General features: G+C 39.8%; 1 protein-coding gene across 1 annotated transcript in view; it reads left to right on the forward strand.

Annotated features, from left to right (window-relative positions):
- The window catches only part of ITGA11 (integrin subunit alpha 11), a 229,127-nt gene that overhangs the window by 37,230 nt on the left and 172,352 nt on the right, over positions 1-19,545 (forward strand). The window contains exon 2 of the mRNA XM_044662398.1: positions 19,373-19,484. Within this exon, the coding sequence (XP_044518333.1) occupies positions 19,373-19,484 (112 nt within the window). The remainder of the gene's footprint in view (positions 1-19,372; positions 19,485-19,545) is intronic.

Below are 19,545 nucleotides of genomic sequence, written 5' to 3' on the forward strand. Positions count from 1 at the left end.
AGAGAGAGAGAGAGAGAGAGAGAGAGAGAGAGAGAGAGAGAGAGAGAGAGAGAGAGAGAGAGAGAGAATAAAAAGACAATTCATTCACCTGTTCTGAATCCACTCATACCCACACCATTACTTTCTACCTTCTGCTGCTCTAGAAAGTGATCAAATCAAAACTAATACCAGTCTGGAAAAGGGGTGGCTGTCCTATGATGACATTCATCACTCCCAACTCCCCAAAAACAAATCTCAATTCCTTGATCACCTATATGTGTCATCTCCCTTTGTTAGAATGTAAACTTCTTAAGGGTAAGGATTATCTCACTTCTATTTCTACACAGTGCTTGGCACATAGAAGATGACTTGATAAATGCTTTTTCTCTCATTCATTTGTTCATTCAATCTTTAGGGAACCCTTTGCTGAGATTTAGGAAGTATTCGAGTCATTGGCAGCCATCTTACAAATCTTTTTTTCCCCTCAAATGGGCCATTTCTTGAAAAGATTTTCACAGATGGCTAACCTCAACACTTTATGCTGATTCTGCAAGAAGCCTTTCCCAGTCCTCCTGAATCTTAATGCTTTCCCTCTGAGACTACTCCCAATTTATCACAGATATAGCTTGCTTGTACATAGCTATTTGCATTTCATGTTCCCCATTAGACTATGAGCTCCTTGAGAGAAGCAACTTTCTTTTGCCGTTCTTTATATCTGTACTAAGTACAATGGGTAGCACATAGTGGGCATTTTGATGGGCTGATTCTTGCTGGCTTCTATTTCATGTGGCGGCATTCTGGGACCCCCAATTGCACATTTTGGTATTATTTTATTAACTATCACTTAAATCCTAATCCGATGCCTCATGGTGATATGGAAATCATTCTGAGTTCTCAAAAGATATGCCAGAGGAATGCAAGCTGGTGATAGACTGAGTATTGAACATCCAAAGCCTGGCTCAGCGTAAAGAGGCTTTATCACCACACTGGTGATGAATTGTTCTGACCACACAGCTCCTAAAGACTATCTACTAAATTTGAAGCAAGAGTTCTTAATCTGGTATCTGTGAGGTGGGCTGATTTTTTTTTTTTTGCTTTGTTTTGTTTTTAAACCCTTAACTTCTGTGTATTGGCTCCTTGGTGGAAGAGTGATAAGGGTAGGCAATAGGGGTCAAGTGACTTGCCCAGGGTCACACAGCTGGGAAGTGTCTGAGGTCACATTTGAACCTAGGACCTCCGGTCTCCAGGCCTGGCTCTCAATCCACTGAGCTACCCAGCTGACCCCTGGGCTGATTTAAAAAAAATTATGATGTCTGTATTTCAATTCAATTGATTTCTTTTGTAATCCTGTGTTTCACTTTATGCATTTAAGAACTTTATTCTATAAATGGGTTCGTAGGCTTGCCCAGACTGCCAAAGGAGTACATCACACACACACACACACACACACACACACACACACACACACACACACACACACAAATTAAGAATCCCTCTTTTTATGGGAGTGCATATAGTCTATTCTAGTTAGAGGGAATATTTTAGTTCGAGGAAATAGTTTAGAGGCAATATGCAGTGATCAAATTTGAAGTCCTTGAAATACTGATGAAAAGGACCTTAAAAATCCCCTCTTCCAAATTCCTCATTTTATTGCTGAAGATGGATCCCTGAGACCTGAGACCTCTTACATGAGGTCACACAGATAGTTATTGTCAAGGTGGGACAAGAACCCTGGTTTCTAGACCTTCCAAACCTAGGATACTGGTTGCTCCCTTCTTTTGGCCACCTTTCTTGTAACTGGGTATCAGAGGTATTTGTTCATGGGCCCCACTTCTAGACCCCAAATTCAAACTGTTTCCAACATGGATTCTACTATCACTAATTATTTTTATATTTATTTTTCTTTTTATAAATTTTAAAATATTTATAAATTTATTTATAATTTATAAATTCAATTTGACACACATTTATTAAGCACCTGCTATATGTCAGGCTCTTTGTTAGGTCGTGGGGATATGAGGATAAAAATGATATAGTTTCTGTCTTCAAGGACTTGATAGTCTCTTTGATGAAATGAGAATGAGGGTAAAAGGGGGTTAAAATATGGCTTGTACACAAATAAGTTTCCTATAAAAGAAGCTTCATGGTAAACAGTGCGCTGAACTTAGAGTTGAGAAAACTTGGATGCAAATTTTGATTTCTACACATAAACTGTGTGATCCCAGGCAAGTCGCTTAATTGCTCTGAGTCTTAGTTGGGGATAATAATAACTGAAATGCTTACCTCTCTAGATTCTTACAAGGTCCAAATGGTAAGATGTTTTATAAACTTCAAAATCACTATCTAAATGTCAGTTATTATCATTACAAAGGCAGAAGCAAAAGAACTATCTAGCTAAAAAAGCAAAGAAAAGTTTTAGCATTGAACATTTGGAAAATTTGCAGATAGGGAGATCAGGGAAGGTTTCACAAGGGGGACAAAGAAACTAAGCCTTGAAGAAGAGAAGGATTCCTAAAAAAGTCCGTATTCTAGCCACTGAGGTCTGCTCAAATGTGTAGCTGCAATGAGATGGCATGTTGGGTTGGGATAAAAGCCAGTAGATGAGTCCAGTGGTGTCAAATTCAGATTGAAATGGACCTCTGTGGGACACATATTGATTTATAAAACTATAAATTAACCTTTCCCATTATTTTGTTGTTATTGTCAATCATTTCCCATTTATACATATTTTTTTAAACCCTAACTTTCTGTTTTAGAATCAATACTGTGTATTGGCTCCAAGGCCAATACCAAGAGTGGTAAGGGCTAGGCAATGGGGGTTAAGTGACTTGCCCAGGGTCACACAGCTGGGAAGTATTGAGGTCATCTCCCATCTCTAGCCCTGGCTTTCAATCCACTGAGCTGCCTAACTGCCCCTGCCATTTATATCTTAAGCTGGTTCTGTCACTCTGGAGTTTTGCTGGCTGAAAGCAGCCCTGGAGCATGAGTTTGATGCTCCTGGTCTAATCTAACTAGAGTACAGAATACATTCAGAAGAGCCATGTAAAAGGGGGAAAAAGCCTGGATAGGTAGGCAGAAGTCAGATCCTGGAGGGCCTTAAATTCAGGCTGCATCCTGAAGGGAATAGGGAACCACAGAAAGTTTTTGAGCAAAGGTGTGTAAGATGGCTAGAGCTATACATTAGAAAGATTGTTTGGGCAGCTGTGTGAAGAATGCATAGAAAAGGAGGAGATAGCAGGGAAAGATGCAGAGGAAGGGAGACTTTTTGGAAGTTAGAAGCAGAGAGATGCAAAAGATGTCATAAAGGTAGACTGATCAGACACTAGGGATGAGAAAGAAGAAAGCCATCAGAGATGACAATTGTCTTGAGCCCAAGTGATGGGGAGGGCAAGGGTACCAGCAGCAGAAAAAGGGAAGGGGGCAGCTAGGTGGCTCAGTGGATTAAGAGCCAGAGCTAGAGATGGAAGGTCTTAGGTTCAAATGTGATCTCAGATACTTCCCAGCTGTGTGACCCCGGACAAATCACTTAACCCCCATTGCCTAGCCCTTGCTGCTCTTCTGCCAATACTACGTATTGGTTCCAAGGCAGAAGGTAAGGGCTTCAAAAAGAAATAGAAAAAGGGAAGCTGGGAGAAGAAGTGGTTTAGGTAAGATGATGAGATGAGGAAAAGGACTAATGGAATGAGGCCTAGCTTTGTGGCATTGGAAATTCCAACTAGATTCCATTACCCTCAGCCAAACTGCATCTTTACAGTACTGCTTTCAATAAAAGAAATTCATCTGTGGTCAAATTTCTTGGCTCTATTTTTCCTTATTGCTTTTTATGTTTTTTATGTACTTCATACCAACTCTTGAGTGATCTAGGAAGTGGGTTCATAGGATTTCCATGAGATATTGGAAGGTGACTCTAAATGTTCCTAGGAAGTTTCCAACAAAGGTGGTACTGATTATATCTAATTGTAGCTTGGTATTGACTATTTTCTAGTCTCTGTTCATGATGATCATAAATCTACCTAAGTGGTATATTGACAAATTCCCAACTTTCTGTATCTCCTTTTGTCCCATGAATCTTTGTATTTCTTGGACCTTAAAGTAACAGAAATCTCAAATGACTTCTCACTCCCATTTAAGTTTACCTTTATGGACTAAAGTGCCATGGTTAAGGTCACCTGCCAAGGACCTTACTGAAATTCACTGTGTGGACCATCATTCAGTCAGGTTGAAACGGGGCTAACTTTAATGCATAATTCATCTGAGTTAGTTGCCTATGTTGTACAATTTTAAGGAGACCTTCCCCCCAAAAAAACAATCCTCTTCACCTACCTGTTGCAGTATTCCATGGTGTTAATGGACCATAATTTGCTTTATTCTTCCTTTATTGTGGGACAAATTTTCAGATCCATGACTAGGACAAGCAGAGAAGGGTTTTGCCCCAGGGTCATAACATTTAGATGTTAACAGCTCTTAAATGCCTTTGGAAATGAAGAAAATGAGCTCAGTATCTAGCAAACAAGAGTAATTTGTGAAAATAAAAAGCTAAAATGAAGATTTCCTCTCTCTAATCCAAATCCCAAGTGAGGAACAGTACTCCGCCAGCTTTGTATTCCACAGTCTCTATCCACAGGTTATAGTGACACAGGGTTCCCCTCTCTCTCCACAACCTCCAACAAAAATTGTCTTTAAAAGTTCACTTAAGGACACTTCTCATATTGTTTGTTCCCTCATTGTATTTATATAAAGCTTATCCTAGGCCAAAAAATGCTAGTTACAATTTTGTTTTAAATGTTTGTAATTTTTCTTTTGCTATTATAAGTAGTACTTCTGGTTGCATATTTGTGCAATTTACCTTTTTTCCTTTGGGATTATGTCCATAAGGCATATTCTCAGAACTGGAATTATCATGTCAAGTGTCAACAATTGTATGTCTCTTATTATATACTGCTGATGGCTTCTCAGAAAAACTGAAGCAGCTCTCCACTGATTTTTATTTATCACTTAAATCTATTTTTTTGCTACAATTGTATCATGGGTATATAACATAATTTTACAGCTGTTTTAACGAGGGCTTTTTAAATTGCTAGTGAAATCGTGTAATTTTCCACATGTTGATTTCTGATCTGTTCCCTTCTATGGAAACTATTTGTATCTTTTTGGTTCAAATAGATATGGTGGCATTTATACTACAATCAGTTATGTCCATTATATAATTTTCCCCACTCAACTTCTTTTTTGTTTTGTCCCATTTTTACCTTAGACCTCAGATCCTAGACAAATCACTTACCCCAGTTGCCTCAGTTGCCTCATCTGTAAAATGAGCTAGAAAGGGAAATGGCAACCATTCCAATACCTCTTCAAAGAAAACCCTAAATGAAGTAACAAAGAATTGGACATGACTGAAATGACTGAACAACAACAAATATATCTTGGTCATCTCCTTAGTATTTATCTACAAAGTCAGAGACAAGTTCTAATAATAATGATGATGATACCTAACACTCATATAGAACTTGAAGGTTTATGAGACATTTTATTTATATTATCTTATGTGAGCTTCACATAACTCTGTGAAATTGTGGTGATATTATTTCTCTTTTATAAATGAAAAACTGAGGCTCAGAGACATTAAGTGATGTGCCCAGCCTATCATAGCTATTAAGGGAGGATTCAAACCCAGGATTTCCTGACACTAGACCCAATACTCTATCCACTAGACCAAGCTGGTTCTCTTATATGTATTTCTGAAGGGAGTTCCCCAGTATTGTACCTCTACCCCATCACAGGGAGCCATCCCATGTGTCAAATAGTATTTTTTTTAAACCCTTACCTTCTGTCTTGGAGTCAATACCGTATATTGGCTCCAAGGCAGAAGAGTGGTAAGGGTAGGCAATGGGGGTCAAGTGACTTGCCCAGGGTCACACAGCTAGGAAGTGTCTGAGACCAGATTTGAACCTAGGACCTCCCGTCTCTAGGCCTGGCTCTCAATCCACTGAGCTACCCAGCTGCCCCCTCAAATTGTATTTTTTTTAATGTTTACTTTCTGTCTTTGAAGAGCAAGGGTTAAGCAAATGGCATCAAGTGACTTGCTTGGTGTCAACAGCTAAGAAGTGTCTGAGATCAGATTTGAACCCAGGCCCTTCCAACACTAGGCCTGGTACTCTATCCACTGTGTCATCTAACTGCCCCACAAATAGTATTTTTTCCCTTTTAAAAAATTATTTTTATTTTTTCAGATTACATGTCTATATAAAATTTAATATTCATTTTCTGACATTCTACAATCCATGTTTTCTCTCTCCTTCTTATCCTTCCCCAAGAAGGCAGCTAATATGAGATAGGTTATGGTATATTATCATATAATACATATTTCACTGCTCATCATAGTGTGAAATAAGACATCTCCTACATTAGAAAAAATTCATGGAGGAAATAAAGTGAAGAATGGCATTTTCCATCTGCATTTGGACTCTGCTCCTTCCATGGCAGTAGATATTCTTTTTTTTGTCATGTAGTCCCTAGAATTGTCCTGGACCCTTGCCTTGTTAAAAAAATCATTCACATTGATCATTTTATATTATTGTTGTTACTGTGTACAATGTTCTCCTGGCTCTACCCACTTTGCTTTGCATCACTTCATAGAAGTCTTTCCAGATTTTTTGTGATCATCTAGTTTGTCATTTCTTACGGCACAATAGTATTCCATTACAATCATGTACTACTTGTTCAACCATTCCCCAGTTGATGAGCATCCCTTCAGTTTCCAATTCTTTGCCACCATGAAAAGAAGTGCTATAAATATTTTAGAATATATAGTTTCTTTTTCTTTTTCCTTGATCCACCTTAAAAAATAAATCTAATAATGGTATTGCTGGGTCAAAAAGTATACACAACTTTATAACTCTTTGAATACAAATAGTATTTTTTAAAGTCAAACATTTAAAAAAGGAGAAAAATTAACCCAACTGACCAGAACATTGAAAAAGCCTAAAAACATGTGCATTGTGCAAGATTTACAAACTTCTCCTGTTCACAAAGGGGTGGGTTGGAAGTATCTTCTCATATCTTTTCTGGCTCACAATTTTTATTTAATCAGGCTCTACATACTGGAAAAGAGACAAAACCACTGTACTATATTATGATTTGTAATCCATAAAATTAATGTAAATTATTATTATGTTATAATGAACTCGGAGAGACAATTTTCAGTAGAAAGTTGGCTCCTTGAAAACAAGGACTATTTTTTTGTAGGGATAGGAACTGGATTTGTGATTTCATTCCTATGGGGAATTCCTTGGTGAGGAAAATCCCTCTACCAGTACAGGTAAAAACTTTTTTTGCAATTTACAGTTTTAGTGTTGCCTAGAACAGTAAAGAGTAAAGTGATTTTCCCAGGGTCACATTGATGGTATGGGTCATCCATTACATCATGCTGCCTCTCATTGAGGAAAGGGGAAAAGACAGGTTGGAATGAGAAAACACACACATGTATAGAAATTTAATGTCAGGTGATTCTGACAAACATTCGAGGATCTCAAAGGGGTGAGGAGAATGAGATGTGGTGATAAGGATGACATGTATCAGGAGGGCCACTGGAGCTGGTAGCAATCAGAGGTGAGGTTTATTGATGACAGCTAGTATTTTATAAAGAAAGTGACTTGAGCTAAGGGATTAGGTAAGCTTTTTACATGAACAATGGTTAGTGCTGATTTACAATCTTAGTACAATGACTTAGTTTACCTCACCGAAGCTTAGGCAGAGTTTTCTATAGAATAATAAATCACAGGTAAATATGTAACCATCTAACCAAGCTTCTCACAGAATTCCTGCATCAGTAATTTCTTAGTTAAGTATGATCACCTTCTTATGTAGATAAAGCATTGGTAGCAGGATATTGTTTCTTTCTGGGGAAAAAAAGTAGCATGGCATCTATAATCATTCCGTACCCTCACCCCAATTTCAGTAGTTACAAAGATGCTAGCCTATCCACTGCAGCAGGGTACCATCTGCTGAATGTCTGTTCATCAGTAACCAGCCAAGAATCCTAAATATTTTGACTATGTAGGTGCAGCACAAATGAATGTTAGCACAATGGAGGAGGCATGGCAGTTGATCTGGGGGGACAGAAAGGCAGAAGTTGCTACTGATTTTCCTAACTGTGGCATCAGCATCTCTCCCAATCCAAGACAGTCCAGAGAGAAAGCCTGGACTCTGATGTGGGGTTCCTTACTTGATCTTTAAGGGTGACTGTAGAACTTATAATGTTTGAAGGAAGGAGAGGATAAGAGCCCAATGTGAAACAGTCTTCTTCACATGGTCATGTAGCTCTGGAGATTCTGGCTACTCAAGTGGCTTTCCCTAGGTGTCTATTCGAGTATCACTATAGTGTGTGTATAGGGACAGTTGGGTAGAGCCCGAGGCCTAAAGTCAGGAAGACCTGAGTTCAAAGATGGCCCCAGATATTTACTAGCGGTATGACCCTAGGCAAGTCACTTAACCCTGTTTGCCTCAGTTTCTTCATCTGTAAAATAAAGTGGAGAAAGAAATAAGAAACCACTTCAGTAGCTTTGCCAAGAAAATTGCAAATGAGATCATAGAGTCAAATACAACTGAAAATGATTGAGTATTAACAACATAATGTATATTCCCCTAGAAAAGTCCTTTTTTAAAATCAGAATGTGCTATAAGCCATCTGAGACTACAGATTAAAAGTGTACCAAAGGCTAGGCTCTACTGCCCCTTCATCACGATCTACTAGGCACCTATGCTATGTACCTAGATCTACACTGATGACCTACTCCAATGTCCCACTGCAGTGTGGAGATGATTCTGAGAGAGTGAAGGCTATGTGTGCTAGCAGAACACATTCCCTGGTAAATGCTTATGAAACAGAAGAGGCTTTCTGTATAGGCCATCAACAGTCTATTTGTTTTTCAACCAAGGACCAGGTTTCTCAGGGGGAAAGTGTCATTATGTCTGGAATTGCTTGTGGCCAGTATATGTGTTTAAATGATCATATTGTCTTTCCTGCTGTCCAGGGAGCTCTCCAATAGATAGAACTATATTTCTCCCATCAGATTAAGGGCTTCCGATAGGTCGGGGACCAAATCTACTAAGAATTTCTCAGAAGTTAAGACAATCTTTATCCTATTAAACCAAGAATTCCCTCTGGATGAAAGCAAGGCAATTGCTAGAGTCTGCTTGACAATTTGACTGTTCCCTTCACAATTCTTGGAATGTTGTACTCATTCCCTTATTCAAATCTTTATTCCTTATGTTCCCTGAGGCCCAGAATCCTCTCCTCTTTCTGAAACCTTACACACGCATGCACACACATGCACACACATGCACACACTGCCTCGCCAAAGCCTATACATAATATAAATATCATTTCAATTCTCATCTCTTCCATGATATCTTTCCTATTATCACATAGTAGATAAAGTGTTAGGCTTAGAAGAGTCAGGAAGATATGAGTTCAAATCCTACCTCAAACACACTGGCTGTATGACCTTAGACAAGTCTCCTAATCCCTCTGAGCCTCAAAAGTCTCATCTATAACAATGGGGGATAATAATTGTACCTACCTTGGCAACTCTAAAAAGCTACATAAATATTAGCTATTATTATTCTATTATAGTTGTTCCTGGCAATTTTTACTATTTAGTATTCACTAATTGTCTCAAATGCCCATGTCTTGTTATAAGTCTATAAGCTCTGTGAGGGAAGAGGACATCTCTTGAATTTCTCTCCCCCTTCCCCTCCTCCCCCCCCCCCCCACGGTACCTAGCAAAGACTTTAGAAAAGAGTAGACATCTATTACCAAAATGAACAATATGGACAATAGGTTTTGAATGATAATACATGTAAAACCCAGTAGAATTGCCTGTCAACTATGGGAGAGGGGAAGTTAAAGGGGAGGGAGACAACATGAATCATATAATCTTGGAAAAACTTATGTGTAAATTTGTTAATGGAATAAAATAAAGAAAAAAATTTTAAGAGCACATATTAGTTGAATTAAATATGCAAGATCAAAACAGAGCAGTTTTCATTTGATTTCCTTCATAGGTTTTTTCTGTATATGTGATACATTTTTTTTCATAGCATGAGGAATATGGAAATATGTCTCATACGAAAGCAATCAGACTATTTACCATCTTGGAGATTAGAGTAGGGAAAGGAGGGAGGGAGAGAATCTGGATCACAAAAGGTCAGATAACAATTGTTAAAAATTGTTTCTATATGAAATTGAAAAAAATGTAAGAATTAAAATTTTTAAAAAGAATTACATAAGGGGGCAGCTGGGTAGCTCAGTGGATTGAGAGCCAGGCCTAGAGATGGGAGGTCCTGGGTTCAAATCTGACCTCAGACACTTCCCAGCTGTGTGACCCTGGGTGAGTCACTTGACCCCCCATTGCCTACCCTTACCAGTCTTCTGCCTTGACTCCAAGATGGAAGGTAAGGGTTTAAAAAAAATTACATAAGAAATGAACTACAAAGTTTCCACTAAGAATCTTTCAGAACTTTTGGCCCAGGTACTTGTCATTGGTAGACAAGGAGATAAGAACCATCGAATTGACCAATGGGAAGGATCCAGTGGGGATGAGATGCTGTACCCTAAATTTTTTTAGCACCTGAGGTATGCATCCTTGGAAGCTTGTGTCTCCAGGAAAACTCACAGGGAAAGGCTTCATATCACCCTACTCCTGCTGTTCTGGTCCCTTCTCAGGAGGACATAACTTATCTCTTCTAGAAAAAGAAGATAAGAGATTCTGAGAAAGGGAAAACAAGTTGATGTCACATTGGCCCTGGTTCAAAACTCTATCAAACAAAGGAAATATTGTCCTAAAATACTAGTTTATCTTCTCTGTTATGTATATTGAGGATAGACAATTTGAGTATTGCCCAAGAATCTCAGTGTTTTTTGAGACTTTTCCTCTGGTATGTTACTTTTTATTCCCCTTAAAAATATCATTTTGGGTTTTTCACTAAACAAACTCATCAGTCTGAGAGACAAGCACATTCTTTGAGTCTGAAAAGCTAGAACTGTCCAACATACGTCCCCCAGAGGAAGGGTCTCGGAGATCTCATTGGAGCTAAGGTTAGAGTTGGATTTTACATCATTTTTTAGGAAATTTGTTTTCTCTTGGTTCAATCTGGTCAGAGTCGAATGCCAACTCAGAGAGAAAAACCAACACATTATAATTTAATTCCCTAGTTTGGGTAGTTTTCCCCTCTTCTCTATCCCTGGAGTTTGCTAATCCTTTCCCAACATACCATCACAATATATGTGTGGAGTGAGAGGATAACAGGAATAATTCTCAGCTTCTTGCCAAATGGGTTGATCTTTCAATTTTGTCAACAGCAATAACCTTTGTGATCTATGTTCTTTTTCTTTAACCCTTACCTTCTGTCTTAGACTCAATACTATCAGTTCCAAGGCAGAACAGAGATAAAGGCTAGGCAGCTTGAGTTCAAATCTGACCTCAGACACTTACTAGCTATGTGATCCTTGGACAAATTATTTAGCTTATGTTTGCCTCAGTTTCCTCAACTATAAATGGAGATCATAATAGCATCTACCTCAAAGAGTTGCTCTGAGGTTCAAATGAGATAATTTTTAAATTATTTTTAATTCCTTTACTTCTGTCTTTGTAACAATTCTAAGATAGAAGAGCAAGGCTAGGCAAATGGAGTTAAGTGACTTGCCCAGGATCACACAGCTAGAAAGTATCTGAGGCCAGGCTTGAACCTAGAACTCCCCATCTCCAAACCTGGCTCTTTATCCACTGAGCCACCTAACTACCTCCACAGTATTGATTTTAAGATGGGTAACTAGCTGCAAATGAACAAGTGGCTGAGATTGTAAATAACCTTGATTCAGTAGCTTAGGTTGTGTGGTTGTGTGCCTCCCTCTAGTCTGGTTGATGTCGTTAGAGATTCTATATTGCCTTTTAAAAAAACAGCTTATCTTCTGTCATAGAATCAATACTAGGCCAGTAAGGGTTAGGAAATTGGAGTTAAGTGACTTGCCCAGGATTACATGACTAGGCGATGTCAAAGGCCAGATTTGAACCCAGATCCTCCTGATTCCAGGCATAGTGCTCTATCCACTGTGCTACCTAACTACCCCAAGATAACATTTTTAAAAGCATTTAGCACAATACCTGGCAGATGGTAGAGTATATATAAATATTCATTCCCTTTACTCCCATATATGTGTGTGCGTATCTACCCACATATACATATATAATACATATTTATACAAATACATTATGTATATATAATCTATGCTCATTTTCATTACAGGGCATCTCTAGTGAATGAGTTTGTAATATCTCATGATGTTATTTGTGTAACAAAGGCTTACAGGCCATTTTCTCCTAAATCCCCTGGGAAGACAAGAAGTTTAAGTATTATTTTCATCCTAATTTTTGGGTTCATATCTATGATCTCATCATATGCCCAATGAAGAAACTCCCTTCACTAATGCAGATGGGCAACAGGGCTGGAACTTACAGTCTAAAGGAGTTACCAAAGGTGTTAAGAGACTGTGTTCACACAGAAAATGTATGTCAAACCATAATGTAGGAGCATATTAGGAGTTATTTTGTTGTTGTTGCTTTTTAAACCCTTATTTTTTGTCATAATAACAACTCTTTAGACAGAAGGGCAAGGGCTAGGCAATTGGGGTTGTGACATGCCCAGGGTTACACAGCTAGGAAGTGTCTGAGGCCAGATTTGAAGTCCTCCTGACTCTAAACCTGGTGCTCTACCCACTATGCCCATGGTGGTGAACCTATGGCACATGTGCCAAAAATGGCACACAGAGCCCTCTCTGTGGACAGCACCTGCCAGAGTTTGTTACTAGAAAGCCAGAGGGACTGGGACAGAGCTGTTCCCCTCCCCTTCTCCATAGACTTGAGGACATTTCTCACTTCCCCCACACCTCTGCCCAGCAGCCAATGGGAGTGCTTCCTTCCTCCTCTGACTGGGATAAGGCACTGCGGGTGGGGAGAGGGGGCTCACATGCTTTGTGAGGGTACAGCACTGACTGCAGCCTGTTGAGTCTGTAGTGAAAGTGATTCCCAGGGTGGGGTTGGAGAGGAGCTAGGTTTGAGGGGAGCATAGTTCACAGCATGGTACATAGCTAGAGGGGAACAGAGCTGGAGGGGAGCAGAATGATGGGGTCAATCTCCTCCCCTTCTCTACATGCTCACCTGTCCCTCAACCTAGCAGCCCAAAGGGAGTGCTTCCTCCATCCCGTCTGGGTTAAGTGGGGGAGGGAGGAAGAGATGAAGGTGGGGGTGGCACTAAGTCTCTAGGGGGTTGGGCATGGCACTCAATCTGTGGGGTGGGGTGGAGCAAGGCCTAGTACTCCATCTCTAAAAGGTTCCCCATCATTGCACTGCCATCTAGCTACTCCTCAGATTGTTTTTTTTCTAACTTAATGTTTTACTGATACACATTGTCATTATATGCAAATACTTTCCATGAAATACTCCCTCCCTACACTGCAATTGTAACTTGTTATTATTTACTAAATTGTATTCTATCAATTAAAATATATATTTGAAAAAAGAAAATGTTTTATAAACAGAGCATGAACTCTGATCTTGCTGAATCTAAGACCTAACCTCTCTCTACCATTCTGCCTTCTCCTAGGCAAGCTTTATTGTCTCCATTTTACAGATGAGAAAAATGAGACTCAGAGGCATTAAGTGATTTCCCAGTGATCACACAGCTAGTAAATTTCAAATCTGGAACAAAAATTCAGAATGTGGCCTGCTTTCCATTACAATATTATTTACTTCCCTGACAATATGAAAAGACTAGTCACTTGCAACCAGAAGACAGAAGAAGAGGAGAAATGGGTCATAAAAAGAGGAGATGGGAACCTCTGAAGACAAACTTCTCCAACTTCACAATTTCCCTACATAAAGCAGATTGGGACCATGCAGGCAGGCCTGGATTTTCCTGCCTGGTAGTGGCATGGTCTCCTCCTGTTTACATTCCAATTCTCCCTCTTGTACAGATTAGGGTAGAAGAGAGAATGGGCGATGAAGTGTGGTGTCCCCAGAAAACCCAGGAAGAATCTAGTGCTCTAATTAACAATCATGGCTATGGAATGCTATCCCCTAAGAATTTTGTGTAAGAAGTTTAAGGAGCAGAGAATGGGGTGCGTGCATGCCTCTGTGTGTGTGTGTAAACATATGCAAGATTCTGGATTCTGAGATTCCCTGGACTGACTAATTAGGACATGATGATTTTGTCAAAACCTGAGCTACTTAACTAAAACTTCTGCATCCCCCATTCAAATCCCCAACTCTATATACACACACCCCATACTCTATTATCAGCCCCCATTAACCCCCAAATCTGATACATATACGCATGTATTTTACCAGTCCCCCCTCTCAATTCTATCACACTCCTACATATACTTTATTATTAGCCCCCCATATGAACCCCTAACTCTAACATATATACACATATAAAACCCCAAGCCATTCACTATCTTCAGGTACTGAGCATTCAAATGTACCTTCTTCGTTCCAAGCACTGTACCTGGTCTTGGAAATATAAGGGCAAAAATGAGTATCTTCCAGCAATACCAGTATATCCCAAAGAGATCAGAGATAGGGGGAAAGGACCTACTTGTACACAAATACTTTTAGTAGCTCTTTTTGTAGTGGCAAAGAATTGGAAATTGAAAGGGTGTCCATCAATTGGGTAGCTGAGTAAGCTACAGTACATGGTTGTGGAAAACTATTGATCCATAAGAAATGATGAACAGAATGATTTCAGAAAAAGTTGGAAAAGCTTATATGAACTAATGTGAAGTAAAGTGAGCAGAAGCAGGAAAACAGTGTATACCATAACAGAAACATAGTACTATCTTCAATTGTGAAGGACTAAACTATCTGGATATCAGATTTTCTGTTTAAGTCTGGTCTTTTCTTCAGGAATACTTGGAAATCTTCTATTTTATTAAATGACCATACTTTCCCCTGAAAGAATATAATCAGTTTTGGTGGGTAGGTGATTCTTGGTTGTAAACCCAGTTCCTTTGCCTTCCATGGACTAAACTATTATCAGCAGAACAAGTTTCTAAGATAACCCAAGGGACTCATGATGAAAAATGCTATCCATAGCCAAAGAAGGAATTGTTGGAATCTGATTACAAATCAAAGCATGCCATCTTTACTTTACTTCCTTCATGAGTTACTTTTTATCTTCAGCCATGACATGGGAAATATGGAAATATGTATTGCATGAAAGCACTGGTATAACCTATACCAGACTATTTACCACTTTGGAGAATGGGTGGAGGGAGGGAGAGAATCCATATTGAAAAATGTCAAAAAAAAAAAAAAACAATGATCAAAAATTACTTCTACGTGTATCTGAAAAAAATAATTTTTTAAATTTTAATTTAGTGTCTTGCACTCAAGAACCTTATATTTTTGAGCTTTGGCTATGGGAGGGGGTGGGGAGGAGGGAAAGAACATGAATCATGTAACCATGGAAAAATTTTCTTACTTAACCAATATTATATCATAAATAAATTATATATTATAAATAAATATATATTTAAAAAAGAACTCTAGCATACATATATACAAGTATATGCAAGATATATCCAAAATAAATTCAAAGTAATTGAGGGAGAGGCACCAGCAGCTGGGATGGGGTAGAGGGTGTGGTTGAGGCTGGGAATGGAATGGACAAACCAGAAAGGTCATCATGTGGAAGATGGTATTTGAGATGAGCTTTGAAGAAAGCTAAAGGCTCTAAAAGGTAGAGTTGAAGAAGGGAGTGGATTCCAGGCATGGAGAAATAGTTTATGTATAGACACAGAGATAAGAAAGTGTCATATAAGAGGAATTAACAAGAAGGGCAATTTGACTTTTCCAAAGAGTGCAGGAAGGGAAGCAATTCACAATAAAACTGGAAAGGTAAGTTGGACCTGGGTTGTGAAGGACTTTAAATCCCAAACAGATGAATTTATACTTGATCCTACAGGCAGTTGGGAACCACTGATGTTTATTGAGCAAGGGAATGCCCTAATTCAGTGATGGCAAACTTTTTAGAGATGGACTGCCAGGCCCTACCCCCATCCCACCTCCCCAAACCAAGTGCTGTACTTGCCTCTCCCAGCCTAGTCCCCTCTTCTTTGCTGTCTCCAACCTAGACAGGAGAGGGAGGAAATGCTCCCACTAGGCTGCTGAGCAAAGGGACAGATGATAAGAGGTGGAGAGTGGGGAGGAGATTGGCCTCATCACTCTGCTCCCCTCCAGCTATGTGCCATGCTGTGAGCTATGCTCCCCTCAAAACTAGCTCCCCTCCAACCCCACCATTGGAATCACCTTCACCACAGACTCAACAGACTGCAGTTAATGCCACACCCTGACACAGCATGTGAACCCCCCCACCCCCAAGTGTCTTACCCCAGTCAGGGGAGGGAGGAATCACTTCCATTGACTGCTGGGCAGAGGGGCAGGGGAAGTGAGGAATGTCCTCAGGTGCATGGAGAAGGAGAGGGGAACAGCTCCTCCTTGAGTCCCTCTGGTTTTCTAGTAACAAACTCTGGCAGGTGACTATAGGCGTGCCAACAGAGAGAGCTCCAAGTGTCCTTTCTGGCATGCATGCCATAGGTTCACCATCACTGCCCTAGTCAGATTTATACCATAGGAAAATCACTTTCATAGCTGGCTGGAGGATAGATTTGAGTATGGAGAGACTAGAGGTGGGGGAGGCAATTAAAATATTGCAATAGTCCAGGCTAGAAGTGATGAGGATTTGAACCAGGACAGAAGCCATTTGAGTAGAGAGAAAGGGGCAGATAAGAGAGATGTTGTGAACATAGAATCATCCAGACTTGAGGACTCTCTGGATACATGAAGTGGGGAAAAGTAAGGATTGAGGATTATGTCAAGATTGCAAACCTAGAAGGATGTTGATCCCCTCAACAAAAATGGGAAAGTCCAGAAGGGTATATTGGGGGGGAGGGCAGGGAAACCTATATGTTTTGGACATGTAGAGCTTGAGAAGCTTATAAGACATCTAGTTTGAAATGTCCCATAGGCAGATGATGATGTGGAATTAAAGTCCAGGAGAGAAGCTGGGACTGTATATAAAGATCTGAGAGTCATCTACATAGAGATGAAAAGTTGAATCCATGGGAACTGTTGAGATCACCAAGTGAGAGTATAGAGGGAAAAGGGAAGAGGGTTGAGAACAGAGTTTTGGAGTCTGCTCACAGAGAGAAGACAGGATATAGATGACAATTCAGGCAAGAAGATGGAGAAGTGGTCAGACAGAGCAGTGCCAAAAAATTCAGAGAAGAAAGTTTATCCAGGAGGAGATGCTGGTCAGCAGTGCCAAATGCTGCAGATAAGTCAAGAAAGACAAATTCATTCATTAAAAAAAGAAAATATTTGAAAAGAGAAGGGTTAAACAACTTTTTCACTTCTTTGCTTTCCCTTCCTCAGCTGAACAGCTGTGCCTGCAGAAGCCTAAACAATGTTTTTCAAAATAGTTCATAATGAGGACATCCCAGTCAGTATGCCTCACAGCCCTATGATGATCCAAGTTTGGGTCTTGAGGTTGGAACTCAGCTCTCAGGCTCTTCCAGGGACTGGGAATACCATTTGGAAGGGGGTGGGGAGAGAAAAAGAAGAGAATGAATTAGAAAAGAGATGGGGAAAGGAAAGAGAGAAAAGAAGGAAAGCAAAGCACAATAACAGAAAGAGAGGTAAGAAGGGGGAAATGAAGAATAAAAAGGATTGTAGATTTAGATTTGAAAGGGACTATATAGGGACAGCTAAGTGATACAGTGGATAGAGTTCCAGGCCTGAAGTCAGGAAGTCCTGAGTTCAAATCTGACCTCAGATCTTGCTAGTCACATGAACTATTTTTCTGAAAAAAAGAAGGAAAAGAGGGAGGGGGGTAGAGCAACTCCCTCATTTTACAGATGAGCAAACCTGAGGACCAAACCCTTGCCCAGGCAGCTTGTGGCAAGTCCTGTATTTAAACTTCGAACCTCTGACTCTAAATGTAGAACTCTTTCCCCTGTACCATAATGAGACAGGTAAACAAAAGGAAAGCAATTGTAAAAGTAGAATAAAGGGGAGAAGGAAGAAGGTAAAGAAGGGGGTGGAAAGAATGAAGAAGGGGAAAGGATAGATAAAAGGAATAGGTTTGAATAGGAAGGAGAAGGGGGGAAAGGAGAAGTTCTTCATTTCAGAACCAGTGTTGAGCAATTGTATTCTTAGCAGCTGGGCTCGAAATCTTGGACTCTTCAGGACGAAAGAGAGAGGAGACTCTTTTAGGGATCCCATGATCTTGAAGCCCCAGATTATGACTGCTACCTCACAAGATGCTATTCCTAGAAAATCAGAAATAATAGCAGTGACCTTGAATGAATGAATGAATGAATGAATGAGAAAATATCTATTAAAAAATTACCATGTGCTAAGCCTGGGGAATACAATACAGGAAACTAAGATAGCCCCTGCCCTCAGCAAGCATATAATTTTACATTCTGATGGAGGAAAGAAAATACATAGAGGGGGACTAGAAAGGAGAAGAGCAAAAGAGATTCAAAATGGTAGAATTTAGAAAAGAACAGGAAGGGGGCAGCTAGGTGACTCAGTGGATTGAGAGCCAGGCCTAGAGATGAGAGGTCCTGGGTTCAAATCTGAACAATTCCCAACTGTGAGACCCTGGGCAAGTCATATGACTCCCCATTGCCTAGTCCTTACTAGCAGTTACTGGTCTGCCTTGGAACCAATACCAAACAGTATTAATTCTAAAGCAGAAGGTAAGAGTTAAAAATTTTTTTTTCCATTTTAAAAAAAGGGGAAATGAACAGAAAGTGATATAGAAACTTGATTTTGGGCAAGATAAGGTGAAAACTCACTTATCAGAGCCCCTATTCCTCTAGAATTTACACCTCTTTCAGATGTTCATGTCCTGTCATTCTTTTTTTTTTTTTTTTTTTTTTTTTTTTTTTTTTAACCCTTACCTTCTATCTTGGAGTCAATACCGTGTATTGGCTCCAAGGCAGAAGAGTGGTAAGGTCTAGGCAATGGGGGTCAAGTGACTTGCCCAGGGTCACGCAGCTAGGAAGTGTCTGAGGCCAGATTTGAACCTAGAACCTCCCATCTCTAGGTCTGGTTCTCAATCCACTGAACCACCCAGCTGCCCTTATGTCCTGTCATTCTGATAGTTTGAAAGCTTCTGAGGGTCCGTGGTATAGAATTTTTCTTATCAGATTGGGGGGGGGTGTTTTCCAAGGGACCTATCCTTAAATATCCTACCCTAAGATATAATGTTCTCTTTCCTTTACTCCATATGGGGATAACTGTTCTATCTTCTCTCTCTACTACAGGGTTCAGTAATACTTTTAACATGGACACCAAGAGGCCCCGGATCATCCCAGGCTCCAAAGAAGCCTTTTTTGGCTACACTGTGCAGCAACATGAGATCAGTGGAAAGAAGTGGTAAGTGAACAATCTGCTCTCTAATCCATCTTTTATGCCCCATACTCAGTTAACTGTCCTG

The sequence above is a fragment of the Gracilinanus agilis genome, chromosome 2 (assembly GCF_016433145.1).
Source record: "Gracilinanus agilis isolate LMUSP501 chromosome 2, AgileGrace, whole genome shotgun sequence".
Taxonomy (NCBI): Eukaryota; Metazoa; Chordata; class Mammalia; order Didelphimorphia; family Didelphidae; genus Gracilinanus; species Gracilinanus agilis.